General features: G+C 38.4%; 1 protein-coding gene across 1 annotated transcript; it reads right to left on the bottom strand.

Annotated features, from left to right (window-relative positions):
• Positions 1-13245: 13245 nt before the first annotated feature.
• LOC129641574 (olfactory receptor 6C2-like) lies at positions 13246-14184 on the bottom strand. The gene has a single exon (XM_055566253.1). It carries the CDS (start codon positions 14182-14184, stop codon positions 13246-13248), a length of 939 nt encoding a protein of 312 aa, XP_055422228.1.
• Between the last annotated feature and the right edge of the window lie 5878 nt (positions 14185-20062).

Raw genomic sequence — 20062 nt, 5'->3', positions numbered from 1 at the left:
TCATTGAGATTCCACAACAGCTAGCCTTATTCAAAGTTTAGGGAGTGCAATAAATATGTTTATTATAAAATTTACAAATTTTATATGTACATGTGACTCAGAACAAGCAGCTTGCTTTCTCAACTAATGAAATTTTCCTTCTCTTTTATAGTAATAAGACCTGAAGGGCTTGGAATTCTTTAATATTAGTATGTAATCTCACATGGATACCCCCAGTCTTCTTCTACAAAGGGCCAATTAGATGCTTTTGTGGTTTAGATTTAGTGAGGTATAAATGATATAAAAAGGTACATACTTAATATATATGCCATATATAATCTCTGTTGTCCACTCTCCTTAATTTTAAAAATGAGGTCTTTAAAATGTAAAAATCATTCTTTGCTTCCTTGCAATCAAAAAAAAAAAAAGGCTGTATGTCATATTTAGTCTTATGTTAAAAGAAATTCATTTAAAATTCTTGCTTCAATCAAAAAGATTATATATTTGGTCTTCTCTCTGATTATTTACATCGCAGCTAAGTCAAATATTGCTTATCCTTCCAGCATTGTCTGGATACCCTGTCATTTTTATATGTTGCTGAGCCAAAAGGCATTTGGCTTAGAAGTTTCAGTTAAACAGTTACTTGAAGTTTCATTTGGTTCCTTTAAAAATTATCTTCCTAATCATTAAGAAAGGCTGGGGCTTCCTTGGTGGCTCATGGTAAAGAATCCACCTGTCGATACAGGAGATAAAGGAGACAAGGGTTCCATCCCTGGGTTGCAAAGATCCCCTGGAGGAGGAAATGGCAATCCACTCCAGTATTCTTGCCAGGAGAATCCCATGGACAGTGGAGCTTGGTGAGTTACAGTCCCTGGGGTTGAAAAAGTGTCAGATATGACTTAGCGACTAAACAATAATGGTGCCTAGTCCCACAGTTTAGCCTTAAGTGTTTAAAGGAAAACAGAGTAAAGGAAGTACAGGGAATGTTTTGCCTAAATGTTAGCCTACCTACCTCAACACCAGGTTAAAGGTCATACAGAGAAAGCACTGAGTTTCAAGTGGTGGGACAGGAATGAATTGTCTCTGCAGCCCGGGTGCCTCTCCCTAGTCCTGTCACCACAATCCCAGGTATCCAACTCACCCAAGCACCTCAATCAGCCTGGGTGTCCTAAGGAGACTAACCTTCCAAAAATGCCACCATTTTCTTCAGTCATTCATATTCTACCTTCTTAAGAACACACTCATGAAATTAACTAACATTGACCTTGATATATACGTTAAAAAGTGAGTTTCCTTTAAAATGTGAAATACTATTAATGAATGGGGTCACTGAATGATAATACATAAGTAAATATGTCACTCAATGGACCTAGAATTCACATATTTTATATGTAATTTTTGTTTAAAATAAGGCTGAGGTTATGGCAGAGAATATATAGAGCATCTGTCTTAAATTCCATTGTATTTACATGAACTTCATTGTATTGATATATGAAAACTGCTTATCAATGACAGCCTTGTACTTGCTAATCACATTGAGAAGTCACACTTTAGAAGTGGTTGTTGAAACCTTCATAAACTATTAAAATGACAAACCATATCAGTTACTTTGATAGAGATACTTTTCTCAAGGAAAGCATCATTCTGGAGTTCAGAAAAGGTAAGGAAAATGACATTAAAAAACAAACGAGGGTTCAGGATGGGGAACACATGTATACCTGTGGCGGATTCATTTTGATATTTGGCAAAACTAATACAGTTATGTAAAGTTTAAAAATAAAATAAAATTAATTAAAAAAAAAACAAAAAACAAAAAACAAACAAACAAAAACTTCTCTGATAGTTATAACCTCTGATGGTCACTAAACCCCAAAGTTGCAAAGGGTGAAAAAAATCATCAGAACGGTCTTATGGTGGAGAGAAAGGAGGGTGGTCTCTGCTCATTCTTAGGAGCACAGAGTCATACTCACAGAGGGCTCTGCAGTTGGAGAGTATCACTAAGTCATCCTCTACCCACACAAGATGAAGATTTTCTCTACAGAGAGTCTGCCTTCCCCTGAGTCCAGGAAGTCTTTACCCTGGAACTACAGAGCTAACTAATTTAAATGGCTAGGTAGGGATCTCTCTCTGTTGTTGGGAAAGTTGATATTCTGATGTCTCTGGCAGAGGGGCATATTTCTATACAGATAGAATTTCCCCTTTAAAAATGGACCTAATTTTTAATTAAGTGAAACAAACAAATATGTCCTTGGTGGCCCTATCTTAAGCATTACTAATGAATCTCTGGTGTAATGCACCAGATCTGGGGATAGAGAGGGGAGCACAGACCTGGGGAAAATGTCTTCAGAGAGGTACCTGTAAATAACATTAGCATCAGAACAGGCCAAGTATGCAATAATTACTACCAGATTACAAGACAAAAGGCAACCTGTTTTTTTATTTTATCATTGTTAGGCATTTATAATATGATAAAGACAATTTTTCCAATGTAGTAATTCTGCAAAAATGTGATTAATGGTTGGTGTTAGTATCACTATTCAGATAATGGAGAAAAAATCTTTTATCAAAAGAAAAGGCAAATTGATAACTTACCGTTGACAGTTTTCAGAAATACCTCCCAGATATTTATAATTCTTTGGCTTTCACATTTCATGGGCCTTTTCTAAAAAAAATCAGGTATAGTTGATTTACAATGTTATGTTAATTTCTGCTATACAGCAAAGTGATTCAGTTATAAATACACATTCTTTTCTATATATTTTTTCCTTATGGTTTATCCACCAGAGATTGAATATATTTCTCTGTGCTATACATTAGGACCTTGTTGTTTATCCATACTATATACACTAATTTGCCTCTGCTAACCACAAATTCCCACTCATCCATCCTCCAATATGCCCCTTCTTGGCAACCACAAGTCTTTTCCCCATGTCTGTGAGTCTGTTTCTCTTTTGTAGATAAGTTCATTTTGAAGAAAGCTGAGCACCCAAGAATTGATGGTTTTAAACTGTGGTGTTGGAGAAGAGTCTTGAGAGTCCCTTGGACTGCAAGGAGATCCAACCAGTCCATTCTGAAGGAGATCAGCCCTGGGATTTCTTTGGAAGGAATGATGCTAAAGCTGAAACTCCAATACTTTGGCCACCTCATGCGAAGAGTTGACTCATTGGAAAAGACCCTGATGCTGGGAGGGATTGGGGGCAGGAGGAAAAGGGGACGACAGAGGATGAGATGACTGGATGGCATCACTGACTCGATGGATGTGAGTCTGAGTGAACTCCAGTAGTTGGTGATAGACAGGGAGGCCTGGTGTGCTGCGATTCATGGGATTGAAAAGAGTTGGATGTGACTGAGACACTGAACTGAACTGAACTGAATAGGCACATTTCAGAGAAGACAATGGCACCCCACTCCAGTACTCTTGCCTGGGAAATCCCATGGACAGAGGAGCCTGGTAGGCTATAGTCCGTGGGGTTGCAAAGAGTTGGACATGACTGAGCGACTTCACTTTGACTTTTCACTTTCATGCACTAGAGAAGGAAATGGCAACCCACTCCAGTATTCTTGCCTGGAGAATCCCAGGGAGGAAGGAGCCTGGTGGGCTGCCTTCTATGGGGTCGCACAGAGTCAGACATGACTGACATGACTTAGCAGCAGCATAGGCACATTTTAAAATGCTCTGTCTTTGCTGCATTTTAATATACCAATGTGTAGTCTTCTTTGACTATTGCTTTTATTAGCTGATTGAACTTTTTAAGTGTAAGAAGTGTATGAGTTGATTGGGAACTTCCTCCCCAATATTTGACAAGTTTCCAGCCATAAATTATTTCTCTCCCCGATTCTCTCTTTTGCTTCTTCTGTGATTCAAATTACATATTAGATAGATTTTAACATTGTGCCATAGATCCCAGAATCTCTGTAAATTAAAAATAATCTATTTTTCACTTTTTGAGAATTACATAATTCAAATCTAATTTCAAAATTGTTGGGTTTTGTTTCTGTAATCTCTATCCAGTGATTAAGCCCAAAGTGTGATTTTCTTCAGAAACAGATTATATTTTGCATTTCTAACATTTTTCTTTTAATACTATGTGTTTTCTCTTTCTCCTCTGGGACATCTTAACTTTTCATTATCTTCCTTTATTTCATAAAGCATGGTTGTGTAAGATTGATTTAAAGCATTTGTGCAATGCTACCAATATCTGAGTCATCTTGCCCTTGGTACCAAGAGATTGTCATTTTGGTAGAAGAATGTCTTTTGAAATGGGTCACATTTTACTGATTGTATATCCAGTGATTTTGGATTGTGTCCTCACACTGTGGATATTTCACTGTGTAAACTCTGGGTTGTTTTATTCACCTGAAAGGTATGAAACTTTATTCACCTGGCAGGCAATAAACCCTGAGAGATTCAAACTACAGCTCTGTCTTGTCTTCTTTAGTGTTGACTGAACTCTGTTTAACATGTTAAGCCTTTGCTAAAATTGCTTTTCTTATTTTGTTGTTTGGACCATAGTTATCTGGTTCAGGGTTCATTCTAAATAATATGCATACTTATATACATACTTAAAGTCTGATCTGCTGTGACTCTCTCAGGAATTCCTGCATCTGTCTCAGACCTGCCCAGATACTTTACCACGTATCCTGTTATTCTATCGAGTGTTCTATAAATGACAATTAATTTCAGTTGGTTGATGAGTTATGGGGATCTTTTATATCCTTCCTGGTTAACTGTCTGATATTTCTATATAATACTGAGTGAGGAGTGTTTAACGGTTCAGCTATGATTGTAGATTTTTCTTTTTTTTTTATTTGTTATCTCATTTTTTTGAAACCTATACTTTGAAGTTCTGTTGCTGGGGATTCCATTGCTTGGTTAGTTTCCTTCCATAAAAATGTAACATCAGATCAGATCAGATCAGATCAGTTGCTCAGTCGTGTCTGACTCTTTGTGACCCCATGAATCGCAGCTCGCCAGGCCTCCCTGTCCATCACCAACTCCCAGAGTTCACCCAGACTCACGTCCATCGAGTCATTGATGCCATTCAGCCATCTCATCCTCTGTCATCCCCTTCTCCTCTTGCCCCTAATCCCTCCCAGCATCAGAGACTTTTCCAATGAATCAACTCTTCGCATGAGGTGGCCAAAGTACTGGAGTTTCAGCTTTAGCATCATTCCTTCCAAAGAAATCTCAGGGCTGCTGATCTCCTTCAGAATGGACTGGTTGGATCTCCCAGCAGTCCAAGGGACTCTCAAGAGTCTTCTCCAACACCACAGTTCAAAACCATCAATTCTTCGGCACTCAGCCTTCTTCACAGTCCAACTCTCACATCATACATGACCACAGGAAAAACCATAGCCTTGACTAGACGAATCTTTGTTGGCAAAGTAATGTCTCTGCTTTTGAATATGCTATCTAGGTTGGTCAGAACTTTCCTTCCAAGGTGTAAGCATCTTTTAATTTCATGGCTGCAGTCACCATCTATAGTGATTTTGGAGCCTAGAAAAATAAAGTCTGACACTGTTTCCACTGTTTCCCCATCTATTTGCCATGAAGTGATGGGACCAGATGCCATGATCTTCGTTTTCTGAATATTGAGCTTTAAGCCAACTTTTTCATCAAGAGGCTTTTTAGTTCCTCCTCACTTTCTGCCATAAGAGTGGTGCCATCTGAGTATCTGAGGTTATTGATATTTCTCCTGGCAATCTTGATTCCAGCTTGTGTTTCTTCCAGTCCAGCTTTTCTCATGATGTACTCTGCATATAAGTTAAATAAACAGGGTGACAATATACAGCCTTGACGAACTCCTTTTCCTATTTGGAACCAGTCTGTTGTTCCATGTCCAGTTCTAACTGTTGCTTCCTGACCTGCATACAAAAATGTAACATATGGTGTAGTAAAACAACAGAAATTCATCGTCTAACAGTTATGGATGCAACAGTTCCAAAATCAAGATGTTGGTAGATTGGTTCCTTCTGAGGAAGAGGAAGCTGAGGAAGAATCCCTTCCATGCCTCTCTCTGAGCATCTGGTGTTGTCAGTATCCTTGCAGTGTTTTATCACTGCAGTTTCAGATCTCTAGTTTTTGCCTCCATTGACACCTGGCCATCTTCTTCCTCCATATGTCTGTCTTTACATCTTCTCACTCTTCACGTCTGTCTCTGCATCCAAATTACCTTTTAATAAGAGCATCTGTGATATTGGCACAGAGCCCATCCTAATGACATCATCTTAACTTGGTAGGAGGTAGGGCTGGAGATATAGGGGGCTAGGGCCAGAGCCAGTGTGAGATAGGGCTTCTCTTCTGCTCAGTGGCCATCACTGTCTATTGGGGGTTGGGTCAGATTCCCAAGTTGCTGGAGCAGAAGACATGAGGGTTGGGTCTGAGCTGATCTGTTCCTTTTAAGTTTGGGCTTGCTTCTTTCCCCTTTCTGCCCAGTTCCATGTGGATCTTTCTTGAAGCCTTGGTTGTACATGATTCCTGCCAGTCTCTAGTTAACTCTCAGTGACAACTGTTCTTCATGTGGCTGTATTTTTCATGTGTTTGTGGAGGGGGAGGTGAGTTCCATGTCCTCCTATTTTCACATCTTCTTTTTGGGTAGAGTATTCTTGTTTAGGTTTTCTTTTCCTTTCATTATTTTGAATATATCATGCTGCTCCCTGTAGCCTGTAAAGTTTCTGCTTATAAGTCAGTTATACTTCCTTTGTAACTTCTAATATGCTGTTGATTCCTTCTAGTGTATTTAAAAATTTCAGTTATTGTATTCTTTATATTGGGCTTCCCTGGTGGCTCAGTTGGTAAAGAATCTGCCTGCAATATGGAAGACATGGGTTTGGTCCCTGGGTTGGGAAGATCCCCAGGAGGAGGGCATGGCAACCCACTTCAGTATTCTTGCCTGGAGAATCCTGTGGACAGTGGAGGCTGGTGGGCTGCAGTCCTGGGGTTGCAAAGAGTTTGACATGACTGAATGACTAAGCACAGCACACAACTTTCTTCATCTCTGTTTCTTCTTTATATTTTCTCTTTATTAAACTTCTCACTGTGTTCATCCATTCTTTTACTGAGTTTGTTGAGCATCTTTGTGATCTTTACCTTGAATTCTTTATCTGGTAGATTACTTATCTCCACATTGTTAACTTCTTTCTGGGGTTTTGTCTTGTTCCTTACTTTGGAGTGTATTCCTCTGTCCCCCTTTTTTCCCCTAATTCTTTCTATTATTTCTATGTATTTGGTAGGTCAGTTATATTTCCAGATCTTGGAGAAATGATCTTATGTAGGAGACATACTATGGTATCCACTCTCCTCTGGTCACCAGAGAGATATGCTCTAGAGTTGCCCCCTAGGTGGGTTGTATGGACCCTTCTTGGATACTCTCACTGGTGCCTGCTTGCAGGTTGGCAGGATCTTCTATTGGGACAGTTAGGTGCAGGGGCTGTGGAAGTTTGAAGCTGCTAGCAGCCTCCTGGAGGTTGGGTTGAGTCCCAGGTGGATGATGGTGAGCCTCAGGGGTTTCTGGGGCTGGTACTGGCTTGCTGAAGGGCACAACTTTGTCTTCTTTCATCTGGCTACTCAGTTTGCCAGGTCCCAGAATTGGTGGTGACCTGCTGGTTGGTTAAGCCCTCTGCACTAATGGACTAAAGGGAGGATTTCAATTTGGCATTTGCCAGCACATGTGTCCTCGTGATAGAACAAGTTTTCAAAAATATCTGCTGCCTGCCTCTGTGTGTGTGTGTGTGTGTGTGTGTGTGTGTGTGTGTGTGTCCCCAGGGACAGTCCAGTAGTAGCCTTCTGCCTCTGGAGGTTCTCCAAGATCAGAGCAAGTGGAGATCACCCAGGTTCCTTTCAAATTACTACCTCTGCTTTGGGAGTCAGAGTATGTCCTTTAACACCTGAAACTGTCCCATACTCAAGTCCTGCTGGCCTTCAAAACAAAATCTTCTGGGAGCTCATCTTCTGGGTGTAGGATCCCCAGACTGGGGACATTGTTTTGTGGCTCAGACCCCTGACTCCCTGGGAGGATATGTGCATTTGTTGGTCACCTACCCTGGGTTGTGGGTCTTAACTATACCTCATCTCTGCCCTTACTACCATTGTTGTTTCTTCCTTATATCTCTATATCTGTACCTCTATCTATCTATCTAGAGAAATAACTAGAAGCAAACTCAGGGTCTTCCTATCCTGCTATCTTAGCTTCAGAATGATTTTTTTTTGATTCATGAATCATAATGACTAATGTAGTTTTGACAATTAAAAAGGGCGGGGGGGGGGGGCGCAGGGAGGGAGAAAGAGAGAGGAGAGAAGATGGGAACAGATATAGAGGATTTGATACCAGGCTGACTGCCAAATCATTTTTGGCATGAAGTGATGAAAATCTTTAGGAGCTGAGGGTTCAAATCTTAATAATAAAACTTAAAAGCAAATTAACAGAGGCCCAGAAAAACTAGGCAAAACAGAGAATACAAAGCATAATTGAAATTGGCAAAATATTCTATTCCTTCATCTCAAGGAAGAAGTTTGAGTAAAAGGTGAGAAAAATAAAGACTTTCCATTCCCTGGTGGCTCAGTTTGTAAAGAATTTGACTTCATTAGAGGAGACCAGTGTTTAATCCCTGGGTTAGGAAGGTCCCCTGGAGAAGGAAATGGCAACCCACTGCAGTATTTTTGCCTGGAGAATTCCATTGATGGAGAATTCTATTGACATAGAAGTCTGGCGGGCTACAGTACATGGGGTTGCAAGAGTCGGACATGACTGAAGTGACTGAGTACCATTTCCGGCAAAGCCTTCACATGCTTACATGGTCATTTGAAAAAAATTCATATATTTTCAAATGAACTCAGTTAAGACCATTCATTAACCTGGATGACAAATAGTCTGAGGTAATCATCAGATGACTAAAGATTCCAAAGGTATTCTTTTTTTTTTTTTTTTTTTTTTGCTGCACTGAGTGGCATGTGGGATGTTAGTTCCTGGAACAGGAATGGAACCTGTGCCTTCTACAGTGGAAGCATGGAGTCCTAATCATTGGACCTCCAGGGAATTCCCTCCAAAACTATTCTTTTAATGATTTAAAATGTTTTATGAAGAAATAACCGTGAAAGCTTAATAAATCTTTACTAGTGTGAATTCTTGGAATGAATAAAAAGAGATTACTTCATTAATTATAGATATGGCTGAAATAGAAGGAATTGTTTAGGTTAATGATCCAAGTTACTTCAAAGATTTGTGAGCAGAGCAGTCTGAGGTTATATTGGTGGAGTTATTAAATGGTTAATAGCAGAGATTATTCAGACCCTGAGAGGGATAATTCTTCTATTCCCTCTTTGACTCACAATTAAAATAGTTCTTTTGATATGGGGTATTAGAAATGCAGACAACTTTAGATAGAATTTATGATGACAAGAAAGGTCTAAGTTAGTATTGTTCAGGCCATAGCAGTTGCTGTAATAGATGAGGTTCCCAGTCATGGGAATCTTTTTATCAATTTAGTCTCAGAAAATTAAATGAATATTCAGGAGACTGTACTTGAATGACTAGCTCAGTTATCTCATAGGGTAAAAATAGCTATGATGGGGAAAAAAGAAGATTTATGTTATCCAAAAGAGAAGTAAAAAGGAAGAAGTGAAAGATGGAGTTGGACATAATAATTGGATAAATCAGTAAGCAGTTCAGACAGCTTTTGGAGAATAACATGAAAAAATGATGTTATTAGGATTCAGTAAATAATTAATAGTAAAATATAAATTGTAGGGTGTGAGAAGTCACTTTGGCTCCACACACACATCTTAAAAAGGTCATTCAGACTTACTGAATTTATTCTAGCCTGGAAGATTGTGACTGCAAATTTTTGTGTACAGGGCTAAGTTTAGTCCCTCAGTTAATTTTATAGAACCTAAAAAGAGATTGGCTGAGGACCAACATCTACTTGCACATACCCTTAAGGGTTTCTTGAATATATTTCCTCATTAAATAATATAATTCAGTGTACCATAATGACCAATGTACATAAAGTGGCAAGAAAAGCAAAATATTGCATAGACATGTTATAGTCTATAATGTCTTCATCACAGTGGACTGACTAAAAATTGGAAAGGGCAATTTAAACACTGGTTATTTAAAATAAGTGGTTGATGAATATTGAAAGGCTAGAATTTTATTTAAAAATTGCCTACTTACAGTGAAATGAGAGGAGGTAATACAAGTACTTCAGTGGAAAGTTTTATAGGACCAGAAGATAAAAAATAGGATAGGTAGTATTGCAGCTTTTCAACTTAGCATATAGTATTTTTCGTATGATTTTTCCTCATATGTTTGTGCTGGGCCAACTTTGAATCTATGTGCATCTGAATCTGAGGAGGAGGCTGCCAATAGTTAAACTATAATATCCATACCATTGAATTTACCTTCATGTACTTGTGATGATGGGCTTTCCTGGTGACTCAGATGGTAAAGAATCTGCCTGCAATGCAGAAGACCAGGGTTTTATCCCTGGGTCAGGAAGAACCCCTGGAGGAGGGCATGACAACCCACTCCAGTATTCTTGCCTGGAGAATCTCATGGAAAGAGAAGCCTGCTGCTGCTGCTGCTAAGTCGCTTCAGTCCTATCCAACTCTGTGTGACCCCATAGACGGAAGCCCATCAGGCTCCTATGTCCCTGGGATTCTCCAGGCAAGAACACTGGAGTAGGTTGCCATTTCCTTCTCCAATGCATGAAAGTGAAAAGTGAAAGTGAAGTCGCTCAGTCGGGCCCGACTCTTAGTGACCCCATGGACTGCAGGCTACCAGGCTCCTCCGTCCATGGGATTTTCCTGGCAAGAGTACTGGAGTGGGGTGCCATTGCCTTCTCCAACAGAGGAGCCTGGTAGGCTACAATCCGTGGGGTCACAAAGAGTCAGACACAAATGGTGACTTAGTATGCATTCACACGCTAAGTGGCAGGAATATTTCTGTGACACTTTACCTTTCAAATGTGATGACAACTCCTTGCACATGGGCCAGAGGAGAAGCGTCACCAAGCTGCTGTCATTGTGCATCCTGTGGGTGAAGACTATAGCTAACACAGAAAACCAGTCTCATTCATCATCCATGTGAAGCTTACAAGTCACTTTAAACATGGGCATCTAGCAGATAGGAGAGGAAAAAAGGGTGGGGTGGATGACATAATTGAGCATAATTATAGGCCAGGTCTGGGCTTCTCAGGTGATGCTAGTGGTAAAGAACCTCCCTGCCAATGTAGGAGACATAAGAGATGTGGGTTCAGTCCTTGGGTTGGGAAGATTCTCTGGAGGAGGGCTTGGCAACCCACTGTAAGTAGGCAATTTTTAAATAACATAGGATTCTTGCCTGGAGAATCCCATGGACAGAGGAACCTGGTGAGCTACTGTCCATGGGGTCACAAAGAGTCTGACATGACTTAAGTGACTGAGCACACACAGCACATAGGCAAGTTCTAAAAATGAACCACATATTTCCACACCCCTCTGTTAGCTATAAAGTGGCCTACATAGCCATACCTGACATCTCCCATATTTGAATATGGGAGAAAATGTGGTCTGTTGTGTTTCCAGGGATAACAATCAACCTGTTTGGAAATAGCAATTTCTGCAAGATTAGAGTAAACATCTTCAGAGTATATTGTTGTTGATTGTTGATTCTTGTTTCTTTCTTTTTTTTTTTTTTGGCCATGCCCAGTGGCATGTAGGATCTTAGTTCCCAGATCAATGACGGAATGAGTGCTCCTGCAGTGAAAGCACAGTCCTAACTGCCGGGAGCCGGTGAGAGACATTCCACTCATGACAAAGGTCATGAGGAAGGAGGCTCGGCATACGCAAAGGCGGGATCGAGCCTCGGGAGTGCCCCGGATATTCTCGAGCATCTACCCCCCCAAAAAAACCAGAGTCTGCCTACTTTATTGCTTTGTGCTCTCACCTCTGACTTTACTGGGGGCTGTCCCCCACCACCATCTCACTCTCTCTGTCAAAGAGTTAACTTACCCCTCCAATTAATAAAGTTCCTGGGCAATTAGGAGTGTTTAAATCCAAACCCCTCAGATGGCTCTCTAACTCGCCTGACAAGTTTACCCAGACACCTACAGCTATGCATACTATTGTTTACAGTCTCCCAGCCTCGAGAGGCACGGGAAGCTTAAGATATTCAAATAGCTTAGAGCCTCTCAGAGAGTTAGAAACTGTCAGAATAAAACTAGTAAAAGATTTCATTGATGAGCCAATGTTTGTAGCCAAGTTTTCACATCCCCTGAATTGTATCCTTGAATGTGTATTAATTAATATAGTTGGTATGTAGAAAAAATAAGTAGTGGCCTTGGTGTTAGTAACTTTAGACCCTTAAGGTAATAAATTCTTTCCTTTGTAAACCCATTACACCTCCGCCCTATAGGAAGGCAATTTTATCTTCGAAAGATGGCGCCAAACATTAAAATAATTACTCTTAGAGAAAATAAGTCTTTGTTGATAAGTCCTTGTCAAGAGTCATAAAATGTTAATAGGCCTTCTGGCCAGAAGATGATGTAAATCACCTAAACCATTTGTATATGATAAATTTGCAGGAAAGAAACCCTGGTTTTTGATAAGCATCAAAGACTGCTGACTTTGCATCCCCTATTATCCTCTATGTGTAACTTAGGGTATAAAAGCCCCTGTTGAAAATAAAGCTATGGGCCTTGCTCACCAACGCTTGGTCTCCCCATGTCATTCTTCCCTTTAACTTCCAGCTGAGTGTCCATCTGGAGCGCGGATATCCTCTGCGACCTTTTATTTGCCTGGGCTTCTAAGACCCACTCTAGAAGGTGTCTAAGGTGGGGCACCTTCCACTATTCGAGAGGGCGCCTGCGGCCTCTGTGGTCAGAGCTAACCTGGTGTCATGGGTTATATTGATTTTCCGCGTAAACCAAGCCACTCAGCTTCTTTTCTCCACTGAATTTTCCTACTAAGCTGTCCTCATTCTATTACTCTTTATTATCTCTAATTAACATTTGAATAGGTCGCCTAGCTGTCTCTCCTTCGAATACCCTGGGTCAGCCGGGGCTGGACCTCGGCACCTAACCACTGGGCAACCAGGGAAGGCCCAACGTTTAGTTTTAATGAAGAGTAAATGATGGAATAGACAACGTTCACAGTAAGCACGTTTAAAGAGAAGTGAGAATGTCAATATGACTGAGAATAAATTGTATAGAGACAAATAGTATCAGTAGCTTCAGATTTTGTGCCTGTTCACCCTTCCTTTTAACTGGATTCATTGACTTATTTTTTCTCTATATCTTTGAGCAGAATACAATGTTTTTAATTGAGTGAAAAAATGCTTGCTTCACTTGCTTGTTTCTCAGTGTATAAATAAAGGGATTCAACATGGGTGAAATAGAAGTAATAAGGAGCGAAATTCCTTTGTTAATAGCTACTTCACCCTTGGCAGAAGGTTTGACATAAATGAAGATGCAGCTACCATAAGTGATGGAAACAACAATCATGTGGGAAGAACAAGTGGAGAAGGCCTTCTTCCTTTGCAGGGCAGAGGGAAACCTTAGAATAGTACTGATGATATAAATGTAGGAAAGAACTACACATATGAGGGTGATGATGAAGGTCAACACAGCACACACAATAACCATCTGCTCTATCAGCCATGTGTCTGAGCAAGAGATCTTCAGGATAGGAGAAGCATCACAGCAAAAGTGATCAATGATATTAGAGTCACAGAATTCCAGTTCTAAGCCCAGCATAATTGGTGGGAGTATGATGATCAGTGCTGCTCCCCAACAGAAAAGGATGAAGTTCCTGCAGACTCTAATGCTAATGATGGTTGTGTAATGTAGGGGTTTGCAGATGGCCACATAGCGATCGTAGGACATGATGGCCAGGAGGAAAAATTCTGTCACTGCAAATAGATCTGTAAACAACAGTTGACTGGCACAAGCAGCATAGGTGATGGACTTATCCCCAGATGATATGCTGTACAGGAATCTGGGAACACAAGCAGTTGTGAATGAAATTTCTAATAAGGAGAAATTTTGGAGGAATAGATACATAGGTGTTTTAAGGTGTGAATCAATCAGAGTGAGGGTGATGATACTTAAGTTTCCAGATACACTCAAACTATAGGACAGAAATAGGAAAATGAAAAGCAAAATTTTCAGTCGAATGTCATCTGTCAACCCCAGCAAGATGAAGGTTGTTATTGAGGTTTGGTTTTTCATCTGTGATGGTTATCTCTTGCCCAATCTGCTTGAAAAAATAAAGACTTTGCATGAAGAACTTCAGCTTCCTGGCTGGTTTCTGATGTCAAGAGAAGTAAATCCGAGAGTGACTCTGATACAACTGGTCATTGGAGAAGCAAGCACATAGCACATGACAATGTTTCATCACCTCTTTGTGTCACATAAACTGCATATTCATTTTTAAATTGTGTTATTTCACACTACTGCTTCTAATGAATGTACACTTAGCTGCTAATTGGTCATTCAACATATAAATATCAATGGAAAAAATGCCTCTATCGATATACTGTTTGAGTATCAAGAAGTCTGTTTTCCTGAATGTCCTATCTCCATATATGCTTCTAAGTTAACACCCCTTTCAAAAAAAAAAAAAAAAAAAAAAGCAAAACTGTGGTCTTTAAGAAAATCCTAGCATTAAAGCTTACATGTGTGTTAGCTATTATACTGGCAATGAATTACTTATCACAGGATAGTTTATCCTGTTTCAGCTTATCCAGTCCAGCCTCTTCAAGGCATGTTTAAAACTTTTTTACTGGATATATTTTCTGAAAAATGTATTTAAATGTGTTACAATCCAAACACTAAGAGTTTTTCCTCATAGAAAATTTATTTCAAAGTATATTTGCAATATTTGCCTTTGACTGTGCTTTACAGCTACTGTTTGATTAAAATATATTATGTATTTTCATGCTTCCTAGGATATGCTTGTGCAACAAAAATTTCTCCCCAGTTTGCAAACTGTATTCTGGAACTGTATCATTGAGTGGATTACTTAATTTCTGATTCCCTTGCCAATGAAAATTAAAGCCTTCTAACTAGAGTCTACAGTTTCGTATTCTATGTGCTGTTCTGTGCTTAGTCGTTAATTTATGTCCAACTCTTTGTGATCCCATGGACTGTAGCCGGCCAGGCTCCTCTGTCTATGGGGATTCTCCAGGCAAGAATACTGGAACGGGTTGCCATGCCCTCCTTCAGGGGATCTTCCCAACTCAGGGATAGAACCCAGGTCTCCTGAATTACAGGAGGATTTTTTAACCATCTGAACTACCAGGGAAGGCTTAGCTCATGAGAATATTCACTTTTTCCATCAAAGGGGTCTCATTAAAAGCAATTTTTGATATTAAAATTATAAGCTGAATTCTATTATTTCTTTCTAAACACATTTGACAATGAAATCTGCCCACCATGTGTAATTTTTTTTTAGTAATATTTTGCTGCAAAATTTATTACAGAGAAAGGAGGGAATGTAAAAGTATGTTCATAGAGCTGAAAAACCATATCCATGACTTTTAATATGTTTTTGGTCAACCTTATTTCAGCTTGAAATACACTCAACCACATTATTATGAATGACATTTAGCAGTATCTAGTTTAACAAAACTTTGACAGTTCTTAATGATACTTCTACATTTGCCTTCCACCTATATGATAATTGTTTCCTCTGTCTTTTTAACCATTTATATATCAACTCATCTGATTTTTGCACTAATTAAACTATTCTTCACAAGGTCACCACTAGTCTGTCTCATTTCACTCATTAAACACAATTCAGTCTTCATTTCACTCAAGCTCTCAGCTTCATGATGATGGCATAATTTCCCCTATCTCATATTTTCCTGTTTCTTTCTACCATTCTGGTCTGTTTTCCAGTCTCCTTGATGGTGACTTCTCTTTTGATAACCATTCTGTTAATGGATTGACCTGCAATTTCTTTTCTAGGCAATCTGTTCTTTCACTCTGTTTTCTCTTGAAGAGATTCTCATAAATAAAGTGACTTCCTTTAGGTTTATAATTCCCAAATTTATATATGAAGGGAAAATGCTTCCTACAGTATTCGGACTTCAACATTAAACTTATTCTTGGACATATAGATCACACACAGAGGGTTTGAATTTAGACTTTTCCTTGGACAATTGACTTCTGTATCTTGTGCTTTTTTCAAGTGCAAATTGAGATGAAAATAATGTATACATTTTAGGATTGTACTGATAAATGTAGATAATACATACAATATCTACAATATCTATAGCTGTGACCGGAACATGGGGAACACTCATTACTATCTACTATATTAAGCATTCCTATTTCATTTCTTCATTATTTCCTTTTGAGTGACCTCTAGATGTGTCCATTTTGAGATTTTAAATATGGCACTCATTTAAATATCACAGAGAAGTATTTCCTTCTCTGTAAATCCCTAGTCTTATGAGGACATCTAATTCTTCCTCTTTCTTTACTCTCATCTTCAGTTTATTATCAAGTCTTGTGATTCCTTAAATTTTTCCTTGCATTTCTTACACACTTTTTCCTTTTTAGCCTGTTTCTCCCATGACAATTTTACCATGGGTATCTTTATCTCATAGCTGAAATATTGCAAAAGTATATTAACATATGCTCAGCATATATCATTACTTCTTCTGTTCAAGATTTTAAAAGCAACACAATCAGAATCACTTTTCTAAAGCCCAGAATATGAAAATTCTTTCCTAAGGGTTGTGAAAATAATGATCTGAAGTTACCCCATACTAGATATTTCCTTAAAGCTCATGGAAGTTAATTCATTTAGGCTCTAGCTGAGGTTTCTGAAGAGGAAGATACAGAACATATTCTTGTATTTTGAATTTCAAGTGCATAGCATTTAGGTTGTTTTAAGGTAATAAATATTTGAGTAAACAAATGAATATTATATTTGCCTTAAACATCAAACATAAAGTATTTTTCTTTAAAATGATTTAGTGGGTTTTTAGAGCGACTTTTAAGAAGATTTTTAAATTTTTATATGAGCCTAATTGGTAAAATTCAACTGATCTTTTGACTGCCTTTACTATTAAGCAGATATGAGTGACTCTCTGTTGCTTTCCTGTGGACTGATGTGTAGGGAGAGGAAGTTTACTTCCTGTGGTTTTTACACAGCTTGTGGAGTGAGATGCAGTGTTTTTATTTCCCCTTTTCTCTTTAGCCTGTTTCCCCCATGATGCCAAGTATATGGAGTTATTGTGCATACTGATTGAGATAATCCATGCAGAGTGACCGGTAGATGGTGAGTTAAAGTCACTTCCTCTACTTTTTCTCTCCTTCATTTTCTTCCTTCTTCTCATTTTCTTTTTGCTCCATAACTTATGCTAACTGTTACTTATATTGATGTATGATGACATTAGGGGCTTCCCTGGTAGCTCAGTTGGTAAAGAGTCTGTCTGTAATGCAGGAGACCTGGGTTTGATCCCTGAGTTGGGAATATCCCCTGGAGAAGGAAACGGCAACCCACCCCATTATTCCTGTTGGGAAATCCCATGGACAGAGGAGCCTGGTGGACTACAGTCCATGGGGTCGCAAAAGCTGGATATGACTTAGCAACTAAACCACCATGATGACATTAATCCATAGAGCTCTTGTGTTCCTTTCCTGTGTTCTGTCTAAAGTTATAAAGTTGGTGGACTTCCATGCCTCTGTCAACCTGTTCAGTGCTCTGTGGAGAAGTACTAAGGGCAGATTCCAGAGACCTAAAATTTTGAACACAAGGCAATAGATATTCCACATTTCTTTCTCAGCTATCATTGAGTAATTATTTGGGCAGCAGTTTTCTTTTGTAAATGTGGAGTTTATGCCATTTTCCCCCTTCATTCTAAGGAATAAAAGGACTTCCCATGGAAAGATTAATTCATTTGTTATGTGAATCATTTCACTTATTTTGCAGTCTATTCCACAAGAACCTAGAGATGTGTTCTGTTAAGGCCTAGTGAATGAAGGCTTGTTATTTCTATCAAGACAGTAACAAATAACATCATCAGACTGCAATAGATAGGAAATCACCTATGGTTAATAAGCATCTCTATAGAAAAGAGGCACTAATCTTGGCTTGAGAGGAGAAATAACTAGCTAGCAATCAGGTAAACTTTTTGATAGTATCATAAACGAATTGACACTCTGAACTAAGCTGAGAAAATTCTAAAGCTCTCAGTGCTTTGCTGTGGCATCCTAACTCAGACCATAGTTCAGGATTCCCAAACTCTCCTGCCTTTCTAGTTACTGATTCTTATCTTCTGTGATCCAGGTGTTAAGTGAATGCTCTGATAAATCGCTTTTGTTCATGTGAATTTTCTTTGTAATATATTTCAAGGATCATTTGCTTTTATAGTTAGCTCACTATAATTTGATCACTAATCACAACATTGCTGGGAATTTGGCACTTTAAGTATCTTATAGTTACATATGGGCATAAATGCGTATTGATTCATTAGAGTGACATAGTAGGATAGGTCACTTCTGTTTATCACCCTAGTTCTTATGAGCACTCATGAATTGATTTGAAACATATTTATTGAGACTTATGATTTGGCTGGTTCTACTGTAGATACTGATAAAAAAGAGGGAACAGATAAGTAACCCATCTCTATGATGTATGTAATTAGTATTTCCAGTGAGTCTAATCCCTTCATATTTCATTCTTCTGATACTAAAAAACATTCAATTCAGTCATTCAGTCGTGTCCGATTCTTTGCGACCCCATGGACTGCAGCCCACCAGGTCTCCCTGTCCATCACCAACTCCCAGAGTTTACTCAAACTCATGTCCATTAATTCAAAAACACTAGAAATAACTATTTTCTTTTTGGAGATATCCAAATTAATTCATTGCTATCTCTGATGCTTATTTAAATAGGTAAGTCTGATATTTTGCAGAAACTAAGGAACTAGTATGTTGAATGAAGAAAAAAAACTGATACTACCAAAGAAGAACATACTTACTCTAGAGGAAGGTAACCATGGCTTTAGTTGACTGTGTAATCTTCATTGTCCCCAAGATGAAACTGAAATTATAAGTGGTCTTAAATACATGCACAAATGCCCCTCTCATGAGGACATACACGTTCACCATTTTTGCAGTGGATAGTACTCTCTGAGTTGTCAACAAACTCTCATTAAGGATTCTATTCCACTTTAAATCTAGGAAACAATTTTTATGTCTCAAAGCTGAAATAAAAAGTCATTTATTTTTAATGTCTGAGAAATACATTTGTAGATTTGGAAAATATAATTTCTGATATCTCTTGGCAAAGATAGTTTTTTACACAGTGAAGTAAGATGAATGTTTTATTATCTTAGAGTCTTACGGATGTTCAGGTTTCCTCTCTGTGGATAAATAAAGTGTGACTAAAGCTCAAAAGTGACTAATGAGTCTAATATGTACTGAATTTTGGCAAAATATGTAACAGAGGCAGCAGTGGGAATTGGGTCCTTGGAGACAATAAGATGCACCAATTTTATTAGATACATTCTAAGTGTAAAACAATAATGTTTTGATGGAAAGATATTTCTGGGTACTCTTCAACTCATATAATAAAGCATTAAGAAAACAGACCAAAGTTGCTTTATGTCTATGTTTTCATGGGAAAATATTTACATATGTATATTTTATATATATGATAAGCTGTATACATAAAGTCAGTTTCTAATCAATATCTGTAATTATTTCCATGGTAAGACACATATTTGCATCACAGTTTTTCTGTATCATACTCTTTTAATGGCTAAGCCATTATTTAATATAGCTTCTGATATTTAATTACTATAAATATAATATTAAAAATTTTATATAAGCATCCTTATTTCCTTAGCTTAATATTATCAGAAGAGGAATTCCTGAGGCCTACATTTTAGAATTCTGAAGTGTATTGTTACATTTTGCTTCCAGTGTGTAATACAACTTGTTTATCATGAAAGCATTCGGGTCTTTCTTTGGTACTGCTGGGATTATGGGATCTGATGAATTTCACCCTTATTTCTTATTTGAGTTCTGAGTCAACTAAAGAGAGAAAGTAAGCAAGTAAATGAAGATTAAAATATCAGTTGTATTCTAT

The sequence above is a fragment of the Bubalus kerabau genome, chromosome 1 (genome assembly GCF_029407905.1).
Source record: "Bubalus kerabau isolate K-KA32 ecotype Philippines breed swamp buffalo chromosome 1, PCC_UOA_SB_1v2, whole genome shotgun sequence".
Taxonomy (NCBI): domain Eukaryota; kingdom Metazoa; phylum Chordata; class Mammalia; order Artiodactyla; family Bovidae; genus Bubalus; species Bubalus kerabau.
This window is presented reverse-complemented; position numbering and strand designations above follow the sequence as displayed.

Coding starts and splice junctions, on each gene's coding strand:
- LOC129641574 (XM_055566253.1), bottom strand. CDS start 14,184: ATGAAAAACCAAACCTCAATAACAACCTTCATCTTGCTGGGGTTGACA.